This window comes from Pogona vitticeps, chromosome 13 (genome assembly GCF_051106095.1).
Source record: "Pogona vitticeps strain Pit_001003342236 chromosome 13, PviZW2.1, whole genome shotgun sequence".
NCBI lineage: Eukaryota > Metazoa > Chordata > Lepidosauria > Squamata > Agamidae > Pogona > Pogona vitticeps.
The window spans coordinates 16,250,999-16,277,890 of NC_135795.1; the positions used below are offsets into that span (position 1 = coordinate 16,250,999).

The following is a 26,892-nucleotide window of genomic DNA, read 5'->3' on the forward strand; positions in this document are numbered from 1 at the left end:
AGCCCTGGGAAAGAGGAACCACTGGGCTCTTTTGATCCTTCATCTCTGGACAAGAAAGGTGAGCCAAGATGGTTATCTGAGAATTATTACCTGCAGAAGGAACCCATTTTGGTCCCACGAGTGATCTAAGGGCAGACGCAAAGGGCAAGTTCTTCAGAGAAAGAAATGCTGCTATGATTCTGGCTGTAGGACACCACAAGCACCACATTTATTACCAAATGTATCTGTCCTTTCTACAAAGATAAGCTACATAAATCTGTTATTGATTCCCATGGCAGGAGGCTCCTTGAGTCCAGCTATTATTGATCCATTTCAAAGTTGCACCGGATGGGATGGAACAAACAGGAAAATTCCTCTCTTAGACTGACCCCCTCCCATCCGTTTGAACCCATCCCGGAACAAGGACTAGAATTCGAAATCTACATCCTTCCGGGAGAAACCGAACCCGTCTTTCCTGCATGGAAAGGTACAGCCACATGATGCCACACTTGTTTTGCTAGTTTGTTCTGTTTTGCTGCTTTGTTCCTGAAGACAAGCAGAGGGAGCAAAATGGATCAGAGTGACGCCAGACCTCTGCCTGCCTGGGAAGCATGAAGCCATTGGCAGAAGTATCTGGACAACTTTGGAGAACTCCCAGTGGAAAGAGACAACTCCTGGGTCCGATCAAATTCTCAGCCAGGGCAATTAATACTAACCATAAAAGGTAGAAACAGAAGGAAAATGGTCTAGTACCTTGAAATAGCAGTGTTGAACAGAGTGAGAAAAGCCACCAACGTATCACATTGAACTTTCCTGGCTCACAAGTTTTAAGAAGCCTCGTTCAGCGTTCCAAAAGCCTTACTGTTTTATGTACTTGCATCCTCTCTTGCGGTTCCCTGTCCTTGCAAGCAATCTGGATATAAGGGAAGACATTTCTTTACGTCCCACCACCCTCACAGGTGTGCTTGGTGAAGACACAATAAAAGATCATCCCTGTTGCTATTCCCAGACTCTGGAACTCCCTCCCACTGGAGGCCAGGTGGTCTCATATTTGCTGTCCTTCCACAATCAGGTGATGACTGTTCTCTTCAGACAGGCTTCTCCTTAGTGACTGACTGTGTAGGAAACAATGAATAAGATGTATTCACGAAGGCTTTCACGGACGGGATCTAATGGTTGTTGTGGGTTTTTCGGGCTCTTTGGCCGTGTTCTGAAGGTTGTTCTTCCTAACGTTTCGCCAGTCTCTGTGGCTGGCATCTTCTGTGCTCAATGAATGAGATGGTTTATATTTCATTGCTCCTAAATCTGTTTTTAGAAATGCTTTTACCTAACATTTTAAACACAATGCTATTAATTTCTTCTTCACATTTACGTTGCTGTTTTTACCTTTCAATATTGTGTTTTTTGTTACATTAGCAGCCTCATTCTTTTTTTTTTAAAAAAGAGTCAATTAAGGAAATAAATAATCAAAATTAAAACCAAACACGCCCTTTGTGTAGGATAAATTGTAATTTTTTTAAAAAAAAGTATTCTAAGTCTTTTTTGTCCCACTTTACATTTCCTTCACCAAATACATAAAACTAAGTAAACAAAGGTTGCAATCTTATACAATCTACAGTAATCTGTATGTAAGTGCTGTTAAATTCAATAGATTTACATCTGAATAGAGACATATATACTTAAAGAAGGAAGATAGCATTTTAGTGATATTCTTCAGATTAAAAATTACAACAGCCTCTCTTCCGTTCAAATGCTTCAAGTCACTAGTCCTGAGTGATGTGAAAGAGAGAATTCATGAACATGGTGTCCCATTGTAAGTGCTCAGTCCTGCTGTTGACTTAATCAACTGTCTCCATGGGATGTAGGGCACAGGGAGAGTTGTCCTATTGGCCTCTTTGCGGTTTCCCATTTTTCTGTTCCTCAGATCCAGTAACCATTCTGGGCACGAACTTCAGTTTGATCGGCTTCTTTGGTATCAGGAAGACCTGGCTGATAAATTCCAAAGGTATCTTTGTCCGAAGCAAGAGAGAGAAAAATATATGGTGCGGAGGGAGAAACAGAAAAGAAAAAATGATTAGAGAGTGGTTTAAAAGGGAGATTCAACAGCTAATTGACAGGAAACTCGAAAGATATGCCTCCGTTATTTCTATGGTATGGAATTTTCCCTCTTACTTTCCCCACAATCTTTAAGATGGATCTAAAAGTCACGAGGAAATATCCAAGCACTTTCCTTGGTAACTCAATGGCGAGGCTCACTCTGAGCTAAAGTGTGAACTAAGTCATTCAGGGGTTCTTGACCGCTTAAGCTGTTTAACTGGGTGTTTTGGAAATGGCAACTCTGTTCTTAGTAGTTACTGTTTAGTACTAAAACTCCCACAATCCACAGGCAGTTTGGTCACTGGCTGGAGGTGCAATGCACCATTCCCACAAACATTTTCCTTTTCTTACCAGAAAGCAAAATGACTGGGCTAAAGGTTGCAGGAGGTGATGCTCATATTATTAAATAGTCAGAGGCAATAAGGCTATTGTAAATCTTTGCATTTTCCTTCTTACTACGTTTTCCTGCTTGCTATGATGAGCAAGACTTAACTTTTGCTCCACCATGATTGGAAGCAAATCATGCAGAAGAATGAAGTAGAATTTAGGATGGTGATATGTATATAGGGATGGACCTGGCCATTTGTTCTTAGTAAACAATTACATGTCAGCAGTTCAGTCGAAGGGCATTTGCCCTTTACGGGTGGTATTTAGATAAAACAACAGTAACAAACTCAGTTTACCGGTGTCTCTTCGCAGGTCCGGAAGGAGAATTTCTGCAGGAGGACCACCACGGCCACTTTGACAGCCAGGAGAGCAAAGCGCATCCCAATGCAGATTCTGGGACCTGCTCCGAAGGGCAGGAAGATGTACGGGTCTATGTTTTCCTTGTTCTCTTTACTGAACCTGTGTGCAAATCCAAAGAGAGAGAGAGAAAATAGCTAGGAAGGGAAAAACAAGTCCTGGGAATAGGGAGCAACGTAACCCTTTGATCCTTCACCGCTGGAAGAAACAGGTGAGCCAAGCTGGGTGTCTGAGAATTCTTACCTGGGGAAGGAAGTCATCTGGGTCTCTTGATTAATCCTTTGAGTCCTTCAATTGCTTATGAATGGCCGAGTTGCATGGGATGGACAGAAAAAAACGCAAGTGTTTTCTGGACCTCATTAAAGGCTGAAGCAACCAGCATTCTTTCTCCTACAGGGCCCATCGCAGCTTTAGGAATGCTGGTCCAGGGCATGGCGGAATCCCCCACCACATAACTGTATCTTCATCATCGTCTTAGAACTGCAGAACTGGAAGGGACCCGATGGATCTTGTGCTTAGGGCCAGCATCCAATTGCTTGTTCAAAAAAAAAGAGTAGAGCCACTGACTAAATTTTTGTACAGTAACTCAACAGTCCTATAGGTCCCAATGATTCAATGGCCAACTTGATTGATTGATTGATTGATTGATTGATTGATTGATTGATTGATTGATTGATTGATTGATTGACTGACTGACTGACTGACTGACTGACTGACTTGATTTGATTTGATTTGATTTGATTTCTATCCTGCCCATCTAGACCAACATTCTACTCTGGGCAGTTAGTTTGCTTCTGGGAGTGGAAATTTCCAATTTCAGAGGACATATGCAGGGTTTCTTGCAACCTACCTCTCAGGTCTGAATTCTTCCGGCTCTGGCCAATATTCCGGGAGACGGTGCAGGACAAAAACTGGGATCATGAGCACAGTTCCTTTGGGGATGGTCATGCCATTGATCTCCACAGTGTTTTTGCAAACCCTGTCAATTCTTCCTGCTGGGGGAAACAGCCTGAGGTTTTCATTTATCACCATGTCAAGATATTCCATCTGAGTGATTGCATCATAGGTGGGAGGAGCCTGTGAAGGACAGAAAGTACTGTTAGTTGGAGGCATTCTAGAAATACTAAATGACCAGAAACAGGAAGCATTGGACATCTATCCATTGCAAAGTTACCCTTTAAAATTCTACTGCAAATAATGTTGCATATAATGCAGATCACCTAAGCTATTATCTATCATGTGACACATGATAATGATAATTGAGGTCTTTACCTGGTTGGGAAGTATCTTGTCAATTTCATCCTGCAGCTTCTGCTGAACATCCGGGTGGGTGGCCAAGGAGTAAGACAGAAAGTTAAGGGCATTGCTGATGGTCTCAAAACTACCAAAAATAAAGGTTACGGCCTGCATCGATATCTCCTTGTCAGTCAGAGCTGAAAATAAATGAGGAGAGGGAGGGGAGGAATACAAAGGTAAATCAATGCTACATGGAATCAGGCAATAACAATAATAGGGGCAGTTATTCTCTGAAAAAGTAACATTTGCAAACCCTGCGCAGTGAATGGAGAGCCCTTTCCACACATCCTATTTTTGTCCTCTTCAATTTTGTGATTAAGTTAAGAGTGTGATATTATCAGTTGCCTTGTGTTGTGGCCAAGCAACTAGATGGGCAGGCTGAAAATTTATTTATTTATATTTATTTATTTACATAAATGAATGAATGAACGAATGAATAAATAAATAAATAAATAAATAAATAGCCTTTCCTTCCATTTCCTGCTGTTTAGATTTCTGGAAAGGATTTCACCCTCCTTTATGGTCCCTAAAAGGGCACGTTTTGCCCATCTTCCTTCCAAGGTGTGGAGAAGGAACGGATGGAGAGAGAGTCGGCGGAGGGATAGTAACTTGTTCTAGGCTTTCAGATATCACCACCTCCATCGACTTCATCATTTAGAAGGGGAAAGGGGAGAAGTGAGGGGTTAAAGCTGAGGAGCAGGACGTTGTTGGAGACTCAGATGATTAACTAGCCCAATTGGAGCCCAGAAAATACGGAAACAGTGGTGAAGAGCACATTAGCTGATCCTGAGATCAATGAGCTGTCAAGAAATTACCTTTGCTTCCTCGCCGCTCTCCTTCCTTTGTGCCTCCTTGCTTCTTTTTATTAAAAATTCTTTTGCCCCCATTTGATAACAATTCTCAAGGCAGTCCAAATCAAATGAGAGCTTCCCAATTGAAATGGTCAACATTAAACCCTTCAATGTTGTCTTCAGTGTATCCTTGAATCATTTCTCTTGCCCAGGATGCAGTTGAACACCTGGAACAAGTTCTCCATAGAAAATGAAGAAGCTTGCCCAACATCCTGATGACAGGGCCAGCCCACTGAAGTAGTTGTCGTTAGAAGATGGCAAGACTGTTTGTCATCTGATTTTTCTCCAAGACTTTAGGGGTCAGGGATTTTATCCTTACATTTCATGCTTAGAAGTTATCCAAGACAGGAAAGATGGAAATGACAAAGCTTTGGCATTGAACAACAGTCCAGATTTGGGCTCCATCATACAGAACAACAGCTTTGTACATGCTCTGACTAACAGAAAGACTGATTCTACAGAGAACTGCAGTCTTCCAAAGATGGTGTTGGCTTTAGAGATTCTTGAGGTCACTTCATTGTTACTGAGAACACAGTAGGAGATGGTCCTGCCAAGAGATGTGAACTAACCCTTTGCAGTAAGGGGCTGTTGGTATACCTTTGGACTGTCTTCTTAGCATCGATCTTCAAGCCAAAATAGTTACAGGTGGAAGGGAACAGATCAAGACTTCTATGCATATCCAGAAGTGTGGTCGCATTAAGAGCTCAGTGCTCAGCAGATGAAAGCTCACACACAGTGCAAAATGAGATTTAAAATTATGACCCAAAATTGAACAACTTTCCATTGTTGCAATATAGGAGGCCAACACCAGCTTATCTCATCATTCCAGATATATGGGTGGAAGGGACGACAGTTCCAACACATATCACTCATAACCACACACCTCCTGTGGATAAGCCTATGGTCCTTTAATTTTATAGCATTCACTAAGTTTTGCCGTAAACCTGCCTATCCTAGCAATATCCCCCAGGAGCCCCTGTTTCAAATGGAAATTTGTGGTCAAATTCTGCTGGACCCCCCAATGCTTCCTCCAAAACCAGCTGTCTACCCTTCTTCTACAACTCCATACGAAATTGAAAGGCTTGTTTCAGAAGGCTCTGAAGTCCCCCGGAGCATTGTTATGGTGTTACAGAGTGGTGTGGTGAATTCCACTACCATCTGATACAGAGCTCTACCATTGTGGCTTTATCTATTTACCTTTATATGAATTTGTGCCATCAGAGACATCTCCTGAATTTTGGGCCTCCAACATTAGCTGTAGAAAGTCAACGCGCTCCTGCAAAGGAACAGAGAGGGCTCGTGGTTAGCAGAAGAGGCAAAAACATGCCTCGCTGTTCCTGCAGACCAAAGCGGTATTTACGAATCAAGAAGCTGCTCAGTATGATTTAGTGCAGATGGTCTTGGGACTGAATATTTATTTCCTTTTAAAAAAAGAAGGAGTCACACATTATCTTAACTATGAATCATTAGAACACCACACAACGGTTTGAACTGACCGTATGCTTATTCTTTCCCCGGTCGTTCTTGATTTTTTTCACCACCGCCGTGAAGAAATCCAAGACAGACGAAGGTATCAGGGTGATGTTTAGTTTCTCCAGTAATGGTGTAAGGAATGGAAATACAACTGAAGAGAAGAACAAAGTGGCCTTTGAGGGAGAAAAGTTCACCAAGAAGTCCCACTCTTTCTAAGGGGAATATAAGAGACCTGTCACATCCCATCACCTCTTGGCAGGAGACACTGGAACATGGGATTTAGGGTGATGTCTTACTTTCTGGGGTTTCCCTCCATACTGGGTGAAAAGTGGGAGGGGAAAGGAAGGAGGGACCCCGGTGTTCAGCCCTGGAGGTTTACGAGGGCATACAGTGGTCAAGAAGTTATGGGCAAGAGCTGTAGAAACAGAGAGACAGTCCATAAAGGAAACCTCACCAACGTCCAACCCACTGCTTATTTTTAACAGAGAAAAGGGTCAAAAAGCTTTACCACATGGGGGGGGGGGCTCATACCAGCCAGGAGAAGCAGTGGATTTTCAAAAGTGACCGTGGCCAGCTTCTTGAGGTTCTTGACGAAAGGATCGTTGGAGTGGTTTATGGAGTCTATGTCAATGCTGAAGGAAACGCTGCTCATCGCATCCAAACTGTAGACTGCAAAAAGGCTAGAGGGAAGAAAATACAAAGACATTTCATGGGTTGACACTGTATGCACGTTTTTTTTTTTTCAAGGAACAGACTCCCATAGTAACAAGCACACTTTTTCAGAGACATTTGCTCATCTGCAGGTTAAGCAGAATCGTGCAAAACATTAGCCAAGATGGAACATGTGATCTTTTAATCGATATCTCCCACCAGCCCCATCCAGAATACACAAAGCTAAAGGAATGTGGGAATGTTTCAATCCTGCATCCCCCACCGGTGGTCTGAGAGCCACACTCGAGAAATGTGCATGCCACAGGCTTTCACGAAAAGTATAGCTCCATGTGGACATCTAACAGAGAGACACAAAATGGCAGCATGTCTTCCTCTGAGATCCTTCGTGAACTTCTTTGACCATGGCATACAGTGACTAGGCTGCGGTAACCCCACAAGGTTACTCACGCTTTCATGTCTATGGGCTCATTGTTCTCCACTTCCTTCTGGATGTTCTTCACCAATATCTCCCCATAATGGTTGATTATGGGCAGCATCTGGAACACAGATCAAAGCCTGAGCTGCTATTGATAAGAGTTCTCAACAAGCCGCTTGCAATGATTTTGCAATTAGTTGTCCTATAATCCAACTTTCAGAAACATAGCAGGACTGAGAGAAGGGCCTCCCCCAAAGATCTGGAGCATTTCATGAGATGTGCCCGATGCTGTTATACCCCTTCGCAGAAGAATGAAAGCCAACGGAGGCTTTCTTTCTAGGATGACAATCCTGAAATATTTGTAGGACAACAATTTCAAACTCAAGACGGGTTTGCTTTGTTAGGAGTTCAGCTGCTTTAGCACTGGGGAAAAGAGATCAAACATATCTACCAAAATATTCCTTAGGCAGAGTGTTGGCTTTCACAACTTACTTCCTTTAATCTCCCACTGGTGAAGGTGGGAGAGAGGACGGTGCGAATCCTCTTCCACTTATCATCTGGGGCCAAGAATACAGATGCTTCTAAGTCTCCAGTCAAACCATTGTTCTTAGTAATACGAGACATAAAAGAAAATAATAATGAGCATTGAGTTGTTGCTGGAATTTGTATCCTGTCTTTTACATTAGGTAAAGGTAAAGGTTCCCCTTGACAATTTTTGTCCAGTCGTGTCCGACTCTAGGGGGCGGCGCTCATCCCGCTCTTCAAGCTATAGAGCCAGCGTTTGTCCGAAGACAATCTTTCCGTGGTCACATGGCCAGTGTGATTTAGACACGGAACGCTGTCTAAACGCTTTTACATTACCATTTAGGTATCTGACTGCAGAGTAGAGGTTGGGAGTTCGATTCCCCATTGTGTGTTCTTGACAGGGGCTGGGCTTAATGATCCAGAAGCTCCCTTCCAGCTCCCCAGTTATAAGATGAAGATCTCAATGAACCTTCAGGTCTCTCTCTCTTTCTGTATATGAGTTTGTGCCATCAAGTCAGATCTGACTTATAACGACCCTAATAAACCTTAGGGCAGATTATGAAGAGATAGAATGGTTTCCTATATGCAAATATGTCAGTCAAAGGTGCATTGTATTCCCTTATCTGTTCCGTCTGTATGCAGATCATATATGGAAAGCCAGTCTGGATTCAGATGAAGGAGAACTGAAAACTGCTGGAAGAAACATCAGTAACTTAAGACATGCAGATGACACCGTCTTACAGGCAGAAAGCAGCAAGGACTTGGAAAAAACTTTTAGTGAAAGTCAAAGAAGGAAGTGCCAAAGCAGGATTGTAGCTGTATGCTAACACAACAAAAAATCATGACTACAGAAGAACTACACAATTTTTAGATTAGACATTGAAATAGGTAGAGATTTTGCAGACCTTGGTTCAATCATCAATACAAATGGAGAGTGCAGCCAATAAATCAGAAGAAGACATGGACTAGGAAGGGCAGCAAGGAAAGAGCCAGAAAAGATCAATCAAGCATTAAGGATGTGTCACTGGAGAGACCAAGATCATCCACCCTCTTGTATCGCTGATCACCGTTGTGTGGGTGTGAAAGCTGGACGGTTAAGAAAGCGATTAAGAAAAACATTGATTCATTTGAAATGTGGTGCTGGAGCAGAGCTTTCCAGATACCCTGGATTGCTAGAAAGATGAACAAGTGGATCCTAGATGAAATCAATCCTGAACTATCCCCGGAGGCAAAAATATTGAAATCGAAGCTGTCCTACTTTGGGCACATCCTGATAAGGCAGAATGCTGGGAGAGGTGGAAGGCAGCAGGAGAAGAGGAAGACCCAATACAAGATGGGCTGACTCCCTAAGGGAATCCACAGGGTTGAGTTTGCAAGAGCTAACCAGAGCTGTAGAGGACAGGACATTTTGAAGTGTTCTCATTCGTAGCATCGCCATGAGTCAGAGATGACTTGACAGCAGACAACAGCAACAACAATAGACCTTTCAGGCTAAATGAGGTATTCAAAAAGTGGCTTTACAAGTTTCTCACCCTCAGTGAGTTCTGAACAGGGATTTCTTCTCCATAGCCCTAATCTGTCACTCTATCCACTGTACCAAACTGGGTACCCATTAATATCTAAATACGTACCTAAGTGTAAGCTTATCAGAGAGAAAAAATCAGTGCATACTTACCCGGCGGTTGGTAAAATTGGTGTAGAATTCTTTGACTAAGATTGTTTTGATGGTGACAGGGTCCAGAATCGCCAGCAGTGGCTGTCGGCCATCAAAAATCCTAGTTCGAATACATAAGCGAAACTAGTTTCATTTATTTATTTACTCTGCTTCTTTGCCAAGTTTTTACTTAGCAACGGGACTCAAGGCAGCCCACAAATCATGAAAAAAAAGAGAGACCAAACACTGATATTAAAAAAAAGCAATTAAAAATTAAAATAAATTCCTCTTTTCCTTTCAGTGTCTTGGCCACACTCCTTAGTAGCAATCTATTTCCAGATCACCCACAGACTATATTCAAGTAGCAGAGGTAGGTGAGAGACTGGATCTCCAAACTCAGTCTGACGTGCATTTGCATGTCTGTTGTAGACACAAATCGAGGAGGTTGATGGCTAAAAACCACATTTTAACCATCTCTCCTGGTGGGGAAAAGGATTCATTCTGTTGGATACTTACCCCCAGATCTTGCCATACTTCTGATGACACTTCACATCAAAATGGATAACCCCCTGCCAGAATTAATAATAATAAAAAGATGTCAGAGAAGCACAGAACAAGAAAAGAGAAAACGATCTAAGCCAGCCCTTGAACTGACCACGGAGGGGACACTGAAAGCGTCTCAGAGGAAGGCAGGGTTTTCCTGCACCCAAATACTTACATGTCGGTATTCGAGGAACGTCCCGACAAAGGGCAGAGGCCGGGGCCCAGGGATCCCCAGCTTCTTAAAGAAATTGAAGGGCCAGATTCCGTAGCTGAAAAGACAAAGAGAGAAATCATTCAGCCGGCCTCGTCTCCTGGCAAGGCTGGTCCCGGCCTTTGTGGATAAACGCCGGACACTCTCCCCACACTTCCCATGATGGGCATTTCTTCTGAGTTCATCTTCCCAACGTGCTGTGTACAGAAAGGGCACATTGTCCCAAGCAAATCTACACCATCTAAAGTCATTTCTGGTTCCAGTACTCTGTATCTCTCGAATATCTGTAAATATCTCTATTTACAGATATTCTGTATTACTTGAATATCTATAGAATAACAAGCTCTATTTGCTAGTTTTTTTTCTGCAACTTAGGGGGCGTAGAGGATTTCTGAGCAATGCTCAGGGTGTTTCCAGAGGTGTGCTTGTCTGATAAGCATGAAGAAGAGAGAAGGACACCAAAAACGTTGGAGAGCTCCCCATGTCAGAAGACAAAGCTTGGCTCCCATCATGTTCTCAGCCAGGGCAACGAATAAGAGTAAGGAAACTGAGAAAGAGCAGGAAAATGGTTCTGATCCATTGAGTTAGCCAATAATTTTTCACATTGTATTTTCACCACAAGGTCTCCCATCAAAACAACACCTTTCCCAATCTGATTGACCTCCAGGCAGATCCATTCAGGCATTCGTAAATCTACCTTTCCCCAGAGAGCTCCCCCCCCACCCCCCTCCCAAAGAAGCTCCATCGCTCTTTCCAGGGAACTCTAATGGCTCCCTCTCTCTCCCGGCACTTACAGCAGAAGGAGGACCAAGAGAACGACGATGAGTGCCCAGGTTTCTGGAGAGAAGCAGGAATGAAAGTTCATTCTGAGGACCACGCAATGAAATGCCTTCCTTTCCTTCTACGCCCGTCACCCTCCTGTGCTGGTTTCCAAGCTGATGAGCAGAAGATGCTCCTGTTCCCTTCGGCCACTTGCACTTTTAATTTGAAAGCTCCTCCTTGGCAAGTCACATGAAAGAGCTGATGGACTGCCCCCCCCTTCGCATGGCCAATTTATAGGTGTTTGCCTGCTCCTCCTGACTCAACCTTGTCTCCAGCAGGCCGGTGATAACCAGAACCTCTTGGAAGGCAGCTGTTTGCTAGTAAACCTTGTCAAGGGCATGTAGGAATAGGCTGAAATCTGGTCACTCAGAACCTCTTCTTTATTTTATTTTATTTTATTTTATTTTCATTTTATTTTATTTTATTTTATTTTATTTTATTTTATTTTATTTTATTTATATCCCGCCTATCTGGTCGGATTAGGACCACTCTAGGTGGCTAACAACATAAAATAACACAATACATGTATATAAAACAATTTTTGCACAACAGAAACATTAAACAAGATGGGAAAAAAACAATAGGAAAGGAAAGAAAAAGGGCATCAGGAATTATCTGATGGGAAGGCCTGCCGAAACATCCATGTTTTTAATTGATTTTTAAAGATACCCAGCGAGGGAGCCATGCGAATCCCAGGATGTAGATTGTTCCAGAGGCAAGGAGCCACCGCCGAGAAGGCCCGATTTCTTGTCTTTTCCTTCTGGGCCTCCCTTGGCGTTAGGCTCCTCAGCCTCACCTCCTGGCTCACACGAGTGACACGGGTAGATCTTCTGTGGGTTCCATTGATTCATTTAGCCCTACTCTAACTAAGCAACAGGATTTCAGCCACTCAACACTCAGCAGAGGTTTCCCATTCTGTTTCTGCTGGAGTTGCTCTGGAACCATGTTATATGTCCAAAGCCACACAAACGGGCCCATCTCTTACAAGGCCCATAGTGGAATTGATCTCCTGCTCCCTGGCTCCACAACCAAGTACTCCAACTCATTGAGCTTACACAGCCATGGCTGAACGGAAATCTGAACTTGGTTCTCTTCAGTTGTTGTCCAATCTAATTTCACACTTCCCGTGGTTTTAGTTGTCATTAGTGTCCTACATCGGATTCCAAAAGATCTCCTGTATGGAGAATTAGTGCAGGGACATAGGAGGAGAGGGAGACTACAGCTGCGATACAAGGATATCTGCAAGTGGGATCTGAAGGCCTTAGGAATGGCCTTAACAGATGGAAAACCCTCACATCTAAGCATTCAGCCTGGAGACAGGTGGTGCATCACGGCCTCTCCCAATTTGAAGAGACCCTTGTCCAGCAGGCCGAGGCAAAGAGGAAGTCACAAAAGCAGCAAAACCAGGGAGCTGGAAAGGGGACAGATATTATTTGTCTTCAGTGTGGAAGGGATAGTCACTCTCGAACTGGCCTCCTCAGCCACACTAGACGCTGTTCCAAGTCCTCCATACAGAGCACGTTACCATAATCTCTTGAGACTGAAGGATGCCTAATCTAATCTAGTGTCCTACATTTCAATTCCACCTTTCATCCAAGTAGCTCAGGGCTGCATATGTGGCTGATTTCCTTACAACACTCCTGGGACATAAATAAGGCTGAAACAGTGTGCCTCGCCCAAGGTCACTCAGTGAGTTTCATGGCGAACAGGAATTTGAACCTGTTCTTTTACCCTGATATCGTATCCGAAGACACAAAAAGACATCTAAGTGTTCTTGCTTGACATCTCTTACTACTATAAATCTTTACATTCTTCCCCTTCCCCTTCTTTCTGAAACCAGCAAGATTTTGCTTTTGCTCCACAATGACTTTGAACCAATGATGAAGATGAATGAAATAAGAATTTTGGACGGTGATGCATATACAGGATTGGAGCTGGCCACTGGCTTTTTATAAACAAGTGCATGTAAGGAGTTCAGTTCAAGGATAGTTGCCCAACATAGATAGGGCAGGAAGATGCATGAGGTTTTTTTTTTAATTGAACCGTGTGCAGCTCACAAAAGAGAACAGGAGAACTGGAAAAGTGAGTCCTGGGAATGAGGGAGGAACGAACCCCTTTGACCCTCCGCTGCTCAAGGGGACCAGGGAGCCAAGCTGGTTCTCTGAGAATGATTATCTGCAAAAGGATCTCAGGTTTGTCAGAGCCTCGATCCAACGGCAGAGAATGGTTTCTAAGGAGATAAATAAATACATTTATTTATCTCAAGCTCAAGGCAGGGGACTTTTATTACCAAATGTACCTCTCCTTCTTACAAGGATAAGCTACATAAACCTGTCAATGAGGATCACAGCAAGAGGACCTTCGAGTGTATCTGTGACTTAAGGAATGGCAACGTTGCATGGAATGGGCAGAAACAAACAGGAGAAGATATTTGCTAGACCTCGTTAAAGGGTGAAGCAACCAGCGTTCTTCCTCCTACAGTGCCCGCCACTCCCTCAAGGAACGCTGGGTCAAGGTGGCCCCATCTTTGCTGTCCTCCCACAATCAGGTGAAGACCTTTCTGCTTCTCTAGGAGATCATAAACAGGATGGTTCATATTTTCTTGCCTCTAAATCTGTTTTTAGAAACATTTTTACTTCATGTTTTAAATGTAATGTTATAAATTTCTCCTTGACGTTTGAATAATAGTCTGTTTTTAGCCTCCACTGTTGTGTTTTTAATGATGCAAGTAGCATTGGGTCTTTTATTGGTTAAATAAATAAATAAATAAATAAATAAATAAATAAATAAATAAATAAATAAATAAATAAATAAATAAGCTGAATTAAAAAAAAACTATGTCAACTTGGTGGGATTAAGTTTAATTTAAAATGTAGCCACTCATTCGAAGTCTTAATCCTTCACCTATAAATTTCATTTACCATATGTATATAAACTAAGTTCATAAAGGTTACAATTTTATACAGTTGATCTGTGTTTTTTTCTAATTAAATAGGTTTACATTGCAGCAGAGAGTTATGCATTTAATCTATGAGGATAAGATTTCAGTGATATTCTTGAGATCAAAAATCACAATGTCCTGTTTTCAATTCTGCTGCTTCAAGTTACTAGTCCTGAGTGATGTGAAGGGGAGTGTTGGAAAACATGGTGCCCCATTTGCAGACTTTGGTCCTTCTGTTCATGTGGGTGACCCAAGGATGTGAGGCAGGAGGAGGGCTGTGGCATCGGCCGCCTTGCCATTTCCTATTTCTCTAGTCCTCGGATCCAGCAGCCTTTCGGGGAACGAACTTCAGTTTGATCGGCTTCTTTGGCTGCATGAAGAGTTGGCTCTTAAGTTCCAAGGGGATCTTTGACAAAACCAAGAGGTATAGGTATATGGTGTGGAGGGAGAAACATAAATGAAAAATGATTAGAAAATGGGTTAAAAGGGAGATTCGGCAGCTATTTTATTTATTTATTTATTTATTTGATTTTTACCCTGCCCCTCTAGATCATGCTAATTGGCAGGAAATCAGAGATATATGCTTCTCTCATTTTTATTGTTTTGAGAGTCCCTCTTATTTTCCCCACACATCTTCTGATGGATTTACTAAAGGAAAAAAATCAAAGCGCTTTTTCCTTGGTAACTCAATGGCTGAAGTGTGAGCTCAGCCATTCTTGAGTGCTGCTTAAACTTCAGGCATTTGAGAGTTTTTTCAAAATCAGCAATTCATTGATTTTGTGGTTTGTGGTCACTGTTTGGTACTAAAACTCCCACGATCCACAGACAGTTTGGTCACTGGCTAGACACCCTCTGAGACATAATACAAAATTCCCACAAAGCTTTTACACATGTCTTTTGCCACCAGAAAGCAAGATGGTGGTGCTAAAGGTTGCAGGACCTCAATCCAGAGGTGAGGCCCATATAATTAAATAGCCAGGAGCAATAAAGCCTACTATAAATCTTCGCTTTTTTCCTCTTTACCATGTTTTCCTGCTTTCTGTGGCTCAGAAGAGTTAACTTTTGCTCCACAATGATTGGAAGCAAATGAGGCAGAAGAATGAAATATGATTTGGGGAGAGCAGTGTGCATAGAGGATTGGATTTGCCTATTTGGTTTTGGTGAACAGTTACGTGCCAGCAGTACACTTCAACAGCCTTTGCCCTTTATATACAGTATATAGATTAAAAACAACAGCAATAAAACTCTTCTCGGTTTACCGGCGTCTCTTTGCAGGTCCGGAAGGAGAATTTCTGCAGGAGGATCACCATGGTCAATTTCAAAACTAGGAGAGCAAAGCGCATCCCAATGCAGTTCCTAGGACCCACTCCGAAGGGCAGGAAAGTGTACGGGTCTATGTTTTCCTTGTTCTCTTTACTGAACCTGTGTGCAAATCCAGAGAGAGAGAGAGAGAGAGAAGGAACTAGGAGAGGAAAAGCAATTCCTGGAAATAGGAAGCAGCATACACCTTGGATCTTCCACTACTAGGAGGGACAGCTGAGTCAAGCTGGTTATTTGAGAATTCTTGTGTGCTGAAGGAACTCATTTTGGTCAGATAATAACTGATCAAAGGGCAGATCCAAAGAACATCTACTTCAGAGTAAGAAATCAAACTGTGATTCTGGTTGTGGGAAATGACAACTATGTGATTAAGAAACGTACTTCTCCTTTCTACAAGGATAAGCTGCATACACCTGCTATTAACCACCATGACAAGTGGCCCTTTGAGAACATCTATGGCTGGTCACTTGCAAAGTTGCATGGGATGGGCAGGAACAACCAAACAAACAAAGAGGATAAGTGGCTCAATGGAGCTCATGAAAGGCTGAAGTAGTCAGCATTCTCCCTCCTACATTGCCCATCACTGCTTCATCAATGTCTCTTGTGCTTGATACGATGGCCTAAATCTAGCTAGTAGTTCTAAATAGAGAGTAGAGACATTGACTGAATTCCAGAATGGTACATTAACAGTTCTATAGATCCCATTGATTGAGTGGGTCTACTCTAGTTAGCTTCTGGCAGTGCAAATTTCCAATTTTAGAGGAGGTATCTATGCCGATTTCTTGCAACCTACCTCTCGGGTCTGAATTCTTCTGGCTCTGGCCAGTATTCTGGGATGCGGTGCAGGACAAAAGCCGGTAGCAGGACCACCGTTCCTTTGGGGATGGTCACCCCATGGATCTCCACGGTGTTTTTGCAAACCCTGTCAATCCGTCCTGCTGGGGGATATATCCTGAGGTTTTCATTGACCACCATGTCAAGATACTCCATCTGAAAGATCACATCATAGGTGGGAGGAGCCTGTGAAGGATAGAAAGTACACCATGTGGGAGGCATTCAAGAAGTACTTATTGGACCAGGATCGTGGTGCATTGGGCATTTATCCATTGCACAGTTTTGAATTTCTGCTAAATTCTCTTTTTGCTACACAGAAACAGAGACCCACAAAAGAGAATACCTACAAGTTCCCAACAGTCCACTCCTTTCTCATTAACTGGCTCTTAAACACTCAATAACAGAGTTTGGGACATTTGTAGAAGAAAGAATAAAAACCACATCTTTGCTTACAGTTTCTTAAATTATAGACTTGTGTATACTAATTTCATTACTGCACACATACTAGCAACCTACCGAACAGATCAATAGGAACATATTGAATTTCAAAAGTTGGAAGGAAGAAATGGTTGGTGTTGCATCAATATCATTCCAGCTCAGCTTTCCAGTTACTCGAACTAGAGACACCATGGAAAGTTGTCAATAAAACTTCAACACTATCAATTTTCTCAGATTCCTAAAAGCACTAGTTTATCATCTTAATGGTACCCATTAAGGAGAGCATTCCCCCCCCTTTTGTAGAAAATGGAGAGTTCTCTTGGCACAGAAAGCTCTGATAGCTACTTTGAAATAGGACAAAAATAATGGAATCAAAGCTCTGGCTTAGAGAGATGGAAACTTTGAAGTTCTTTGACTACAACATTCCAAATTCTTCCTTTTGGGAGAATTCTGCCTGACAAACAGATGTGGCTAAACATGTTCCTGGCTAAAGCATTTGAAGCAGAAGCCACCATCTTGAATTTGTACCCCTTTACTCTAAAGGGCGACCATGCTGAAGATTCAAGGGGGTCAAGACACTAGTCCCTATTGTGTCGCCTAGTAACAAAGGTAGATGGCTTGGAAAAAGTTTAATTTACTCCTTTCTTTGTTTCTCTGTTGTATTTATATGCTGTCCATCTAGTGGCAAGCCACTACTTTAGGTGGGTTAGAAATATTAGGCACATAGAGAACCTCCGACATCAGATCCAAAAATTATATCTAATTATAACTAAACCAACCAAACATAAACATAATATAACATAACAGCTACAGTTAATTTTTTTAAAATTACCCATGATATCTCACATGAGGAGGATGTTCTTAAACATGTCTGTTGTCACATGGTTAGTGAATGACCAAAGGGAGGAAATATAGCATATATCAACACCTAGCAAGCTCCACATTTTATATTTTGGCCTAGAGTTTGCAGAATTCCACCATCAAGAATGACTAAACTGTTCAATCATTTTCATAGGCATCCTTCAGTCTCGAGAGACTATGGTAACATGCTCTGAATTGAGGAGTGTCCTCTCCAGAGCATGAAGCCCGGGTATGGTAATATGGAGGATAGGCTGTTACCCAAGCAGCAGATCCCCCCTCTCCACATTGCTGAAATGGTCCAATGGAAAGGCAAGAGCCAATACGACTGGTTCCAGCAACGTCGCAGGAGTTGGCAGAACGACACGAGCTGCCTTCGGGACTTCAGCTCCGGAAACTGTTCAATATTGTACCTTTATTTTGAGGATAGGAATTAGGACAATCATCGAACAGAGATCCCCAATGGCTTCTATCTCAAATTCTTCTTCCATCCACTTTCTCACACTTAAGTCTTCTAGGTACAGTCACATCATGCTTTCAAGATTATTTCATTAGCCAAGAACTAGGCACTTAGCTTTCTATATGCTCCTGCAAATAACATTCCATACAATCCACATCACTTAACCTATTGTCTGTAACATGAGGCACCATGATGATAATAGAGGCCTCTACCTGGTTGGGAAGCATCTTGTCAATTTCTTCCTGCAGCTTCTGCTGAACATCTGGGTGGGTGGCCAAGGAGTAAGACAGATAGCTAAGGGTATTGCTGATGGTCTCAAAACTACCAAAAATAAAGGTTACAGCCTGCATCGAAATCTCCTTGTCAGTCAGAGCTGAAAATAAATGTGGAGTGAAAGACAGAAAGGAAATCAGTACTACATAGAATCAGGCAATAATAATAATAATAATAATAATAATAATAATAATAATAATAATAATAATAATAATAATAATAATAATAATAATAATAATAATAATAATAACAACAACAACAACAACAACAACAACAGCAGCAGCAGCAGCAGCAGCAGCATCAACAACAACAACAACAACAACAACAACAACAACAACAACAACAACAACAACAACAACAACAACAACAATAATAATAATAATAATAATAATAATAAGAATAATAATAATAATAAGAATAATAATAATAATAATAATAATAATAATAATAATAATAATAATAATAATAATAATAATAATAATAATAATAATAATAATAATAATAATTCTTGAAAAGGTAATATTTGCAAGTCTTGTGCGGTGAACTCACAGTCCATCCACACATCCCATTTGTTCCTGTTTAAGAAGAACTGAATGGGTCGTTCAGTTTCCCATTGATTTGAATTAGTTTAACAGATCTACAGTACATGACTACAGTTGAGACTTGAATCAATCATTTCGTCTTGTTTTCTTCGTTTGGATTACTTTGTCTCCCTGGAAAACTGGGTTATGTTTTGTTTTGTTTTTGCAGATCATGTCCTTCCAGATCTCCTATCCTTGTCTCTTCGCTTATCTCAAATAAGGCAAATTCCTCCCGGTCATATACAATTTGAACACTTCTGGCATCATCAGTGATTTCATCTGCAAGAGTAATCTTAATCAACAAGGGAGAGAGCTGACTCAATGGAGGAATGGGGATTTTTCTCCCCAGCACGGCTGCCTCTTGCTGTCTGCTTCATGCTGGCAGCATCAATATGACACACTACTATACTTGGAATGGGGGAAAAAAGCTAAGAACTCTGAGCTCCCTTTCTCTGTTTCCTGCATCTTTTGCCAAGATGTTCACTTGGCCTGCAGGGGGAGTGTGACCCCCACATAGGCTAGGCTGCCTACTTGGACTAGATGGGGCAACACTCTCCATGAAGGATCAGGTTCACAATTCATCATTTAGAAGGGAAAAGGGGAGAAGTAGCTGAGAAGTAGCACGTTGATGGACCCTCAGATGATTAACTAGCCCAATGTGAGCCCAGAAAATAGAGAAACAGTGGTGAAGAGCATATTAGCTGATCCTGGAATTGTTGAGCTATCGAGAAGTTACATCCTCACTTTCTCACTTCTCTTATTCCTATTGTGCTGTGCCTTCTTGATTTTTTTTATTATTTCAAATTCTTTTGCCCTTTGCTTAATATAGGTTCTCAAGGCATTCCAGCGTGAATGAGAGCTTCCCAATTGAAATGGTCAACATTAAAAGCTTTCAGTATTGTCTTCAGTATATCCTTGAATCACTTCTCTTGTTTAGGATGCCGTTGAACACCTGGAACAAGATCCCCATAGAAAATGAAGATACTTGTCCAACATCCCGACAACATGGCCGGACCACTGAAGTATTTGTCATTACAATTTAGTAGAAACTTTTGTCATCTGTTGTTTCTCCGGAGACTTCAGGATTAAGGATTTTTATCCTGCCGTTTCATGCTGAGAGGTCTTGCAAAAGAGGAAAGAGGAAAGTGACAGAGCTTTGATGCGGAAAGACAGTCCAGATTTCAGCTCCATGAAGCAGAGAGGCTTGAACTACAGCTTCAGACATACTCAGATTAACATAAAGATGGATTCTTCATCAAATCCACCCAGAGGAGTGCAGTCTTCCAAAGACAGTGTGGGCTTCCTGTTGCTGAGAACACAGCAGAAGACGATGCTTCCAAGAGATGCCAACTTTGTAGTAAGGGGCTGTTGGTATACCTTCGGACTGTCTCCTTAGCATTGATCTTCAAACCAACATAGTTGCAGGTGGAAGGGAACAACAGATCAATGTGAATCCAGAAGTGTGGTTGCATTAAGAGCTCAGTCCTCAGCAGATGAAAGCTCACACAGAGTGCAAAATGAGATTTTAATTATATGACCTGAAATTGAAATGCTTCCCTTTGGTGCATCATAGTAGGTCAACTCCAGTGTTTTCTTCCTTGTAGGCATCCCAGTGTATTGCAGAAAACGTAAGACTGAAAACAGTTGGAGCATCTCCATCATTCCAGATATAAAGGAGGAAGGAATCACAGTTCCAATCCACATCACTCTGAACCACACATTTGAGGGGGACGGGCTCTGAGTGATTGCCTGTGGGCAGCCCGCGTGCCATAGAAGTGGAAGGTCCATTAATTCTATAGCCTTCACTGATTTTCGCCTTAAACCTGCCTGTCTTAGCAATATCCCCAAGGAGCCCCTGTTCAAATGGAAATCCATGATCTAATTCTGCTGGAACCCCCACTGCTTCCTCCAAAACCAGTGGTCTACCCTTCTTCTACAGCTCCATAGGAAATTGAAAGGCTTGCTATAGAAGTTTAAGAAACCCTTGGAAAAGTTTTATGCTGTCACACAGGGTTGTGGTGAAACAAGGAGGAGGTGGAATTCCTATTCCACTACCATCTGATACAGAGCCATCCCATTACTTCTTTATATATTCACCTTTATATGAATTTGTGCCATCAGAGACGTCTCCTGAATTTTGGGCCTCCAACATTAGGTGTAGAAAGTCAACGCGCTCCTGCAGGGGTATAGAAATGGTTCATGGTTAGTAGAAAGTGCAAGCAGACCAATGAAGAATTTATGAATCAAGAAACTGCTCAGCATGGTTTACAGCAGTTCATCTTGATGCAGAATAATGGTTTTCTTTTAAAGAAAGAAGTAGTCGCACATCATCTTGACTATGAATCTGTAGGAGACCAGACAACGGGTTGAACTGACCGTACACTGGTTTTGTTGCCGATCCTTCTTGATTTTTTTCACCACGGCCGTGAAGAAATCCAACACAGAACAAGGTATCAAGGTGAAATTTAGCTTCTCCAGCAACGGTTGGAGGAACGGAAAGACGACTGGGGAGAAAAACAACATGGTGTTTGAGGAAGAACAGTCCATGACGAAGTCCCACTCAGCTCTTCCAAAGGGAAATTGTAAGAAACCGGTCACATTGCATCTTCTTGGCAGGAGAAGGTGCAACATGGGTCTTGGGGAGATCTTTCACTCCCAGGGGTTTCCCCTCTCTCCTGGGTAAAAAGGGGGGGAGGGGGAAGCAAGGGAGGGACCCCGGTGTTCAACCCTGAAGGTTTGTGAAGCTATGAACGGATGAACGGATGGAGCCGCATAAAGGAAAGCTTGCCACCTTCCAACCCACTGCATTTTATGTTCCAGCAGAGAAAAGGGTCAAAAGGCCTTTAGTAGATGGGGACCTCATACCAGCCACGACCAGCAGCGGATTTACAAAGTCGAATGTGGCCAGATTCTTGAGATTGATGACAAAAGGATCACGGGGGTTATTTATGGAGTCTATGTCGATGCTGAAGGAAGTGCTGGCCACCACATCCAAACTGTAGGTCCCAAAAATGCTGGAGAAAAGAAAGGAAGAAAACACAAATACAATCCATGCAATGACACCCTATGCCCCCATGGCATTATTTCAAGGAACAGCCTTCCATAGTAACAAGCACACCTTGATTTTTTTAAAAGAGACATTTACTCAAACTACAAGTTCAGCAGAATCCTGCTGTGGAAGTCTTCATCTTGGTAGTATGAAGACTGATCACATGAATCCTCCACATTTATTTGGGGTCTGCTTGGGTTCTCAGTTCCCTATTCATCTATCTTCTGCATACTGAGCACTTAATTAATTAATTAATTAATGGCCATAATCCAAAATGGGGCATGGGATATTTTAATCTCCCATCAGCCACATCCAGAATGCACAAAGCTGAAGGACTATGTGAATTCTACAGTCCTGCAGTCTGCCCTCCAGAAATGTCCATGCCAGATGGTTTCGTGAAAAGCGTAGCTCAAACCAGAAATCAAACAGAGGGATACAGAATGGCAGTGATTCCTCTGAGATTCTTTGTGGACTTATCCAGTCACACTAGGCTAATGTAGACGTATAAGACCACTCACGCTTTCATGTCCATGGATTCATTGTTCTTCATTCTCTTCTGGACGGTCTCCACCAGCACTTCCCCGTAATGGTTGATTATAGGCATCATCTGGAACACAGATCAAAGCCTGAGTTGCCATCCATTAAATGGGGTTGCCATCAACAAAACGTTTGCAGTGGCTTTGCAACCAGCCTCACATCGTTCAGGTGGTCCAGCTTTTAGAAACACAGCCGGGCCGAGGGAAGGGCCTCCCCCAAGGATCTGGTGCATTTCGTGTGATACGGCTTGAGCCAAAAGTCAGATACGGTTAATACTGTACCATCCCTTCACACAGGAATTAAAGGAAACTGAGTCCTTCCTTCTAGGATGACAATCCCAAACTATTTGTATGATAGCAATGCTAAACTCAAGATGGATTTTGCTTTGTTAGGAGTTCAGCTGCTTTAGCATTGGAGAAAAGAGATCAAACACACCGACCAAAATACTCCTTGGGCAGCATGTTATCCAAGAGGGATGGCTTTCACAACTTACTTCCTTTAATCTCCCACTGGTGAAGGTGGGAGAGAGGATGGTGCGGATCCTCTTCCACTCCTCATCTGGGGCCACGAACACAGATGCTTCTAAGTCCCCGCTGAAACCTCTGTCCTTAGTAATGCAGGACATAAAAGAAGACAGCAATGTTAAGTCGTGCCTGTAATTTGTATAATCTCTTTTACATTCTCCTGGACTCAAGGATACATAGGAACCCTTCCAGTTCTACAGACCTAAAAGGAGGATAATTATCTAAATGAACCTTCAAAGGGGTGTGTGTGTGTGTGTGTGTGTGTGTGTGTGTGTGTGTGTGTTGTGTGTGTGTGTGTGTGTGTGTGTGTGTGTGTGTGTGGAGAGAGAGAGAGAGAGAGAGATTGTGCCATCAAGTCAGAAGCAACTTAAAACAATCCTAATACACTGTTAGAAAGAATCTGGAGTAACAGAATGGTTTCCAATAGGCAAAGTTGTCAGACAAGGATGCATTTACCACATTATCTGTTCCATCTGTATGCAGAAGGTATGGACTGGATTCAGATAAAGGGGAAGTGGAAATTAGTGGAAGAAATATCAGTAATTTAAGATATGCAGATGACATGCTTTTACTGATAGAAAACAGCAGTTAGAGATTTTGCATACCTTGGTTCAATCATCAATACAAATGGAGAGTGCAGCCAATAAATCAGAAGAAGACATGGACTAGGAAGAGCAGCAATGAAAGAAGTAGAACAGATCATGAAATGCAAGGAGGTGTCACTGGAGAGACCAAGACCAAGATCATCCACACTCTTGTATCGTTGGTCACTCTTGTATGGGTGTGAAAGCTGGACAGTTAAGAAAGTAGTTAAGAAAAACATTGATTTGTTTGAAATGTGGTCCTGGAGGAGAGATTTGAAGATACCCTGGATTGCTAGAAAGACGAACAAGTGGGTCCTAGATCAAATCAAGCCTGAACTCTCCCCGGAGGCACAAATGTTGAAACTGAGGCTGTCCAACATCAGGCACATCATGAGATGGAAGAATTCTCTAGAAAAAGACAATAATGCTAGGAAAGGTGGAAGGCAACAGGAAAAGAGGAAGACCAAATATGAAATGGACTAACTCCCTCAAGGAAGCCACAGGTTTGAGTCTGCAGTAGCTAAGCAGGGCTGTTGAGGAGAAGACATTTTGGACTATCCTCATTCATAGCAGCACCATGAATCGGAGACAGCACATAAGAACGACGACAATAGTCAAGCTAAATGGGGTATTTAAAGAATGGCTTTACAAGTTTCTCACCTTTAGTGAGTTCTGAACAGGAATTGAGCCTTGGGCTCCAGAGTCCTACCCTGTTCCTCTCTCCACTACACCACACTAAGAATCCATTAGTGTAGAAGTGCACACATACATGTAAGCTTTAAAGTATATCTTACCTAAGAAAAAAAATCAGAGTGAGTACTTACATGGCGGTTTGTGAAATGGGTATAGAATTGCTTCACAAAGATGGTTTTGAAGATGGCAGGCTCCAGTATAGCCAGCACAGGCTGTCGGCCATCGAAAAATCTAGTGCCAACAAAGAAGCAAAATAAAATTTAGTTATTCATTTACTACATTTCTTTTACTGCCATCTTTGGCCCCATAGTGGGACTCAAAGAGGACACAAATCATTTAGAAGGACCAAGCATTAAAAAGAATGTATAAAAAGCAATTTAAAATTAAAATTCCTCCTTCCCATTCATGGCCTGGATGAGCTGTACTCAGCCTCACCCTCCAGGAGGAAATCAATTCCCAGTTAACCCACAAACTACATCCAGGTAACAATGGAACGTGAGAGCCTGGGTCTCCAAGCTCAATCTGTTTTGGACAGAAATCAGGGAGGTTAACATCTTGGCAATATTCAGACACCTCCAAAACCACATTTTAACTAATCCATCTCTTTGGATGGTGTATCATTGTACAGAAGACTCACCCCCAGATCTTCCCATACTTCTGATAACACTTCATGTCAAAATGGACCACACCCTGCCGGAGTTGATAAAAAGAGATGTCAGAGAAGGACGGAGCAAGAAAAGAGAAAACAATCTAAGCCAGCCCTTGAACTGACCACAGAGGGGACACCGAAAGCGTCTCAGAGGGATGCAGGGTCTTCCTGTCCCCAAATACTTACGTTTCGGTATTCAAGGAAAGTCCCAAAAAAGGGCAGAGACCTGGGCCCAGGGATCCCCAGCTTCTTAAAGAAATTGTAGGGCCAGATTCCATAGCTGAAAAGAGAAGGAGAGAAATCATTCAGCCGGCCTCTTCTCCTGACAAGGCTGGTCCCGGCCTCTGTGGATAAATGCCGGACACTTTCCCCACACTTCCCATGATGGACATGTCTTTTGAGTTCATCTTCCCAACCTGAAAGTTGCCCCAAAGAAATGAACAAAATCTATTGTCATTTCTGGTTCCGGTGTGCTGCACCTGTTGAATATCTGCCTTCAAAAAGTTGCTATTTTGTTCCCTTCTTCTTGGGGTGCCTCAGGGGTGGTGTAACTCCGCTGTTGACTACACAGCCAGGCTATTATCACAGGAGGCACAGTGGGTTATAAAATCCAGCAGAAACTGAGCTGGCGTCATTTTTCCCACACAGAAATCTCCCGCTGCAAGAAGCTACACCTCTCGAATTTCTGCCTGTAAGCCTTCAAAAAGCCTCTGCTTTGCTAGTTTGTTCCTGCAAACGTGGGGAGCGGAGGGTTTCCTTGAAATGACCAGGGTGTTTCCGGACCTGATCGTGTCTGATAACTGTGATGAAGGAAGAGGGATACTGAAAGTTCCCAGTGGGAAAAGACAAAGCCTGAGTCCCATCGTATTCTCAGCCAGGGCAATTAATAAGAATAATAAGACCTACAAACAACAGGAGAAGAGTTCGGTTACATTGAATAAGCTTTGTTGAGCAGAGGTGGCAAAGCCATCAACTTTTCACATTGAACTGTCCATGTTTCAGGATGCTCAAGAAAGCCCCATTCTGTGTTTCAAAGGCTTGATTGTTTCATTGTAAGGTTTCCCAACAAAACGACACATGTTCCAACCGTCCGGCCACTGTTTAGAGCTTTTAAGGCACTGGTAGATCTTCTTCTCCTTTCCCCTGAGAGCTTTCCTCAAAGAAGCCGGTGCTCCCTTCCCACAGCCCCTTCCCGCCTCCCTCCGTCCCTTCCCACACTCACAGCAGAAGAAGGACCGAGAAGATGACTATGAGTGCCCAAGTTTCGAGGGAGAAGAAGGGAAAGAAGCCCATTCTGACGATGAAAAACGTCTTCCTTTCCTCCTGTGCCGGCTGGTTCCTATATTCCTCTCTGGGGTGATAAGCAGAGGACCGTTTCTGCTCACTTCAGCCACTTGCCCTTTTCATTCGGGAGCTCCTCCTGGGCAAGTCTTATGAAAGAGTGGGCTGACCCACCCCCTTTGCCCGGCCGCTTTATGTGTCCGGTCCTTGCATGTTCCGTCTTGACACATCCTAGCCTTCAGGCCACTGGTAACTGAAACCTCTTGGGAAACAGGTCTGGGTTATTTCCTAACTGCTCTACAATCTAGGCCAAACGGCAGAAACTCTCATTGGCTAGGATGCCTTTTTTCAGGAACACAGTTCAATTCAATTCTTCTTTGAACATGCCCTGAAACAAGCTGGACATGAAATTCTATTTCAAAATACTGGACAACACCAGCAATCATTATGTTAGACTGCCATTAAAATCCATAAACATAAGCAGAACTTCAACAAGAAAAAAAAAGGAAAGCCTGAAAGTGAACAAGGCCTGGCTTCCAGCATTGGAAAATACAGCCTGCAGAAGGTCAACAAACTCTACCCAGCCAT

The 26,892-nt window shown here is 42.6% G+C and overlaps 2 protein-coding genes and 1 long non-coding RNA gene across 3 annotated transcripts; 1 reads left to right on the forward strand and 2 right to left on the reverse strand.

Moving 5' to 3' along the window:
* Positions 1-1,849: 1,849 nt before the first annotated feature.
* Positions 1,850-8,381, reverse strand: LOC144583011 (cytochrome P450 3A24-like). Its single transcript, XM_020802418.3, has 9 exons — positions 8,020-8,381; positions 7,560-7,648; positions 6,972-7,120; positions 6,464-6,591; positions 6,165-6,243; positions 4,093-4,253; positions 3,671-3,897; positions 2,760-2,922; positions 1,850-1,988 (listed from the first exon to the last, which is right to left on the reverse strand). Exons 1-9 carry the CDS (start codon positions 8,149-8,151, stop codon positions 1,863-1,865), a joined length of 1,254 nt encoding a protein of 417 aa, XP_020658077.3. The 5' UTR covers positions 8,152-8,381; the 3' UTR covers positions 1,850-1,862.
* LOC140702549 (uncharacterized) lies at positions 1,851-3,405 on the forward strand. Its single transcript, XR_013539083.1, has 2 exons — positions 1,851-1,984; positions 2,776-3,405. It is a non-coding gene; the product is annotated as an uncharacterized LOC140702549 (long non-coding RNA).
* A 6,152-nt stretch (positions 8,382-14,533) lies between the features above and the next one.
* LOC110083732 (cytochrome P450 3A24-like) lies at positions 14,534-26,316 on the reverse strand. The gene is made up of 13 exons (XM_020802419.3): positions 26,246-26,316; positions 25,210-25,303; positions 25,012-25,064; positions 24,506-24,605; positions 23,067-23,180; positions 22,555-22,643; positions 21,853-22,001; positions 21,364-21,491; positions 21,085-21,163; positions 18,346-18,506; positions 16,337-16,563; positions 15,483-15,645; positions 14,534-14,629 (listed from the first exon to the last, which is right to left on the reverse strand). Exons 1-13 carry the CDS (start codon positions 26,314-26,316, stop codon positions 14,534-14,536), a joined length of 1,524 nt encoding a protein of 507 aa, XP_020658078.3.
* Between the last annotated feature and the right edge of the window lie 576 nt (positions 26,317-26,892).